At 30.9% G+C, this 2500-nt stretch overlaps 1 protein-coding gene across 1 annotated transcript in view; it reads left to right on the top strand.

The window, feature by feature from the left end:
- Nucleotides 1-2500, top strand: part of LOC144973345 (3-oxoacyl-[acyl-carrier-protein] reductase FabG-like) — a 3665-nt gene that overhangs the window by 354 nt on the left and 811 nt on the right. The window contains exons 1-2 of the mRNA XM_078915653.1: nucleotides 1-432; nucleotides 1775-2500. The exon at nucleotides 1-432 is cut by the window's left edge and continues 354 nt beyond it; the exon at nucleotides 1775-2500 is cut by the window's right edge and continues 811 nt beyond it. Coding sequence (XP_078771779.1) covers nucleotides 1-432; nucleotides 1775-2058 — 716 coding nt within the window. The 3' untranslated portion in view covers nucleotides 2059-2500. The remainder of the gene's footprint in view (nucleotides 433-1774) is intronic.

Raw genomic sequence — 2500 nt, 5'->3', positions numbered from 1 at the left:
GCCGTTCAGAGGCGAGATTGGCAAACACAGTTCGACTATGCCAAGAGCAATCAAAAAAGGATTTTGACAAGCGGTGCGTCACAGTTCTCGGTGATTTAACGGATTCTGACGTCAGAAATAAAATATGTAAAAAAGCAGAGGACGTGTTTGGAAGAATTGATGTGCTTGTGGCTAATGCTGGCATTTTGGGCAAACCCGTGTTTTTGGAGGACGCCACAGAAACAATCTATGACGAGGTCATGGATACAGATGTCAAGGCGGTGTTTTTCTTGATTCAGGCCGCTCTTCCATGGCTGGAGAAAAGCCAAGGAAATGTGGTGTGTATGTCTTCCACTGCATCGCTTATCTCAGGAAATGCTCTTATCTACCATATGGCAAAGGCTTCCATAGACCACATGGTGAGATGTTTGGCTGCCTCCCTTGGACCCAAAGGTAAGGGATTCAAAAATAAATATAAGCATTAACATAATTTTATGATCCAGAAAATATATGTGTTTTAAAACTCTAAACACTACATGATAGCTATTCTCGTAATATACTGTAGGTAATTGTCACAGTATCTCTTGCCAGACAATAATAATAAAAAAGAAATAAATAGACTTACTTTTAAAGTTGTGTGTACAAAAATGAATTCTTTCATATAATTAAGATGGAAAGCTTTTTTAAAGTTATTGTTATCAATTAGCTGAGCCGATGTTGTCTTACAAAAACTCTAGTATTAATCACAGATAGACGTTCAAATTGGAATACGACCTCGACCACCTCCCCCCCCCCCCCTACCCAGCCCCCTTTCCCAAACATGGTCTCAGACGTCTTGACTATGTACAGAATTATAGTACAAGTGCCAAAAACGACTGCATAATAATGTAGTCCTACCTGAATATTGAATGTCCTCTAAATCTATCGATACTACAATAGCGACAACAACAATTACTACCTCTACTACTACTACTACTACTACTACTACTACTACTACTACTACTACTACTACTACTACTACTACTATTACTACTACTACTACTACCACTACTACTACTACTACTACTACTACTACTACTACTACTACTACTACTACTACTACTACTACTACTATACTACTACTACTACTATTACACTATTATTATTATTATTATTATTATTATTATTATTATTATTATTATTTATTATTATTTATTATTATTATTATTATTATTATTATTATTATTATTATTATTATTATTATTATTATATTATTATTATATTATTATTATTATTATTATTATTATTATTATTATTATTATTATTATTATTATTATTATTATTATTATTATTATTATTATTATTATTATTAATTATTATTATTATTATTATTATTATTATTATTATTATTATTATTATTATTATTATTATTATATTATTATTATTATTATTATTATTATTATTATTATTATTATTATTATATTATTATTATTATATTATTTTATTATTATTATTATTATTATTATATTATTATTATTATTTATTATAAATATAATATATTATATTAATGATAATGATGATATAATATTATATATGATAATGATTATAATATAATATATATTAATTATTATAAATCATTATGTTATAGTTATTATATCATTATCATCATCATCATTGCCATCATCATCATCATCATCATCATCACATCATCATCAACATCTGCATCGTCACCATTATCATTACTATCATGATTATTTTGATTATCGCTCACCAACGCATTATTCATATTAGTCTCTATATTAATTTTTTCAACCAGGTGTTCGAATCAACAGTGTCAACCCCTCCTTTGTTCAGACGAGACTGTTACGTAGCATCATGCCAGAATTGGATTCAGACAAATCCGGCGAAAATGGAACCTTGTCTGACCCCTTCACCGAAAGCAAGAACTCCCTTCACCCCTTGAAAGGGCGGTGTGCAACTGCTGAAGAAGTGGCTCAGGTCGTTGGTTTCTTGATCAGCCCGGGGGCGTCCTTTGTAACAGGTCAAAATGTTTTCGTGGATGGCGGCATCACACGTACCTGCCTGGCCTTTCAAGATTGATTGGTTTATTTGATCGAAACTACGTACATATAACATTTACATGTCTGATAATTCGACGCAATCTACGTGCACTTATTTGCAGGTCTGATAACCCAATTCTCTATGGGCTCATTGTTGTTTTGGAAATCTCAACAAAAAAAAAATGACACAAAATATCGCTCATTATAACAATGTTAAATTAGGCCCATAAGTGCGTTCGGATATCAGACCAACATAAATATGTATACGTGGGAGTCAATCATTGATTTGTTTTAACATCTATAGAAATAAAGTATAGACGTCTATTTTGCGTTGGTTTGGTTGTAGCTAGATCTAGCTACATAATATGAAAACACAACAATTTGCGTCATCAAACTTGTAAACATAAATAAACGTTGGATGAAATTTTGTCATATACATAAAATCCAAGATTGTTCTATGTAACCAGTAGTCTCCTAGTGGT

The sequence above is a fragment of the Berghia stephanieae genome, chromosome 1, assembly GCF_034508935.2.
Source record: "Berghia stephanieae isolate SIO BIC M18660-M18661 chromosome 1, UCSD_Bste_1.3, whole genome shotgun sequence".
NCBI lineage: Eukaryota > Metazoa > Mollusca > Gastropoda > Nudibranchia > Aeolidiidae > Berghia > Berghia stephanieae.
The sequence above is the reverse complement of the archived record's forward strand: the minus strand, read 5'-3'. Positions and strand labels throughout refer to the sequence as shown.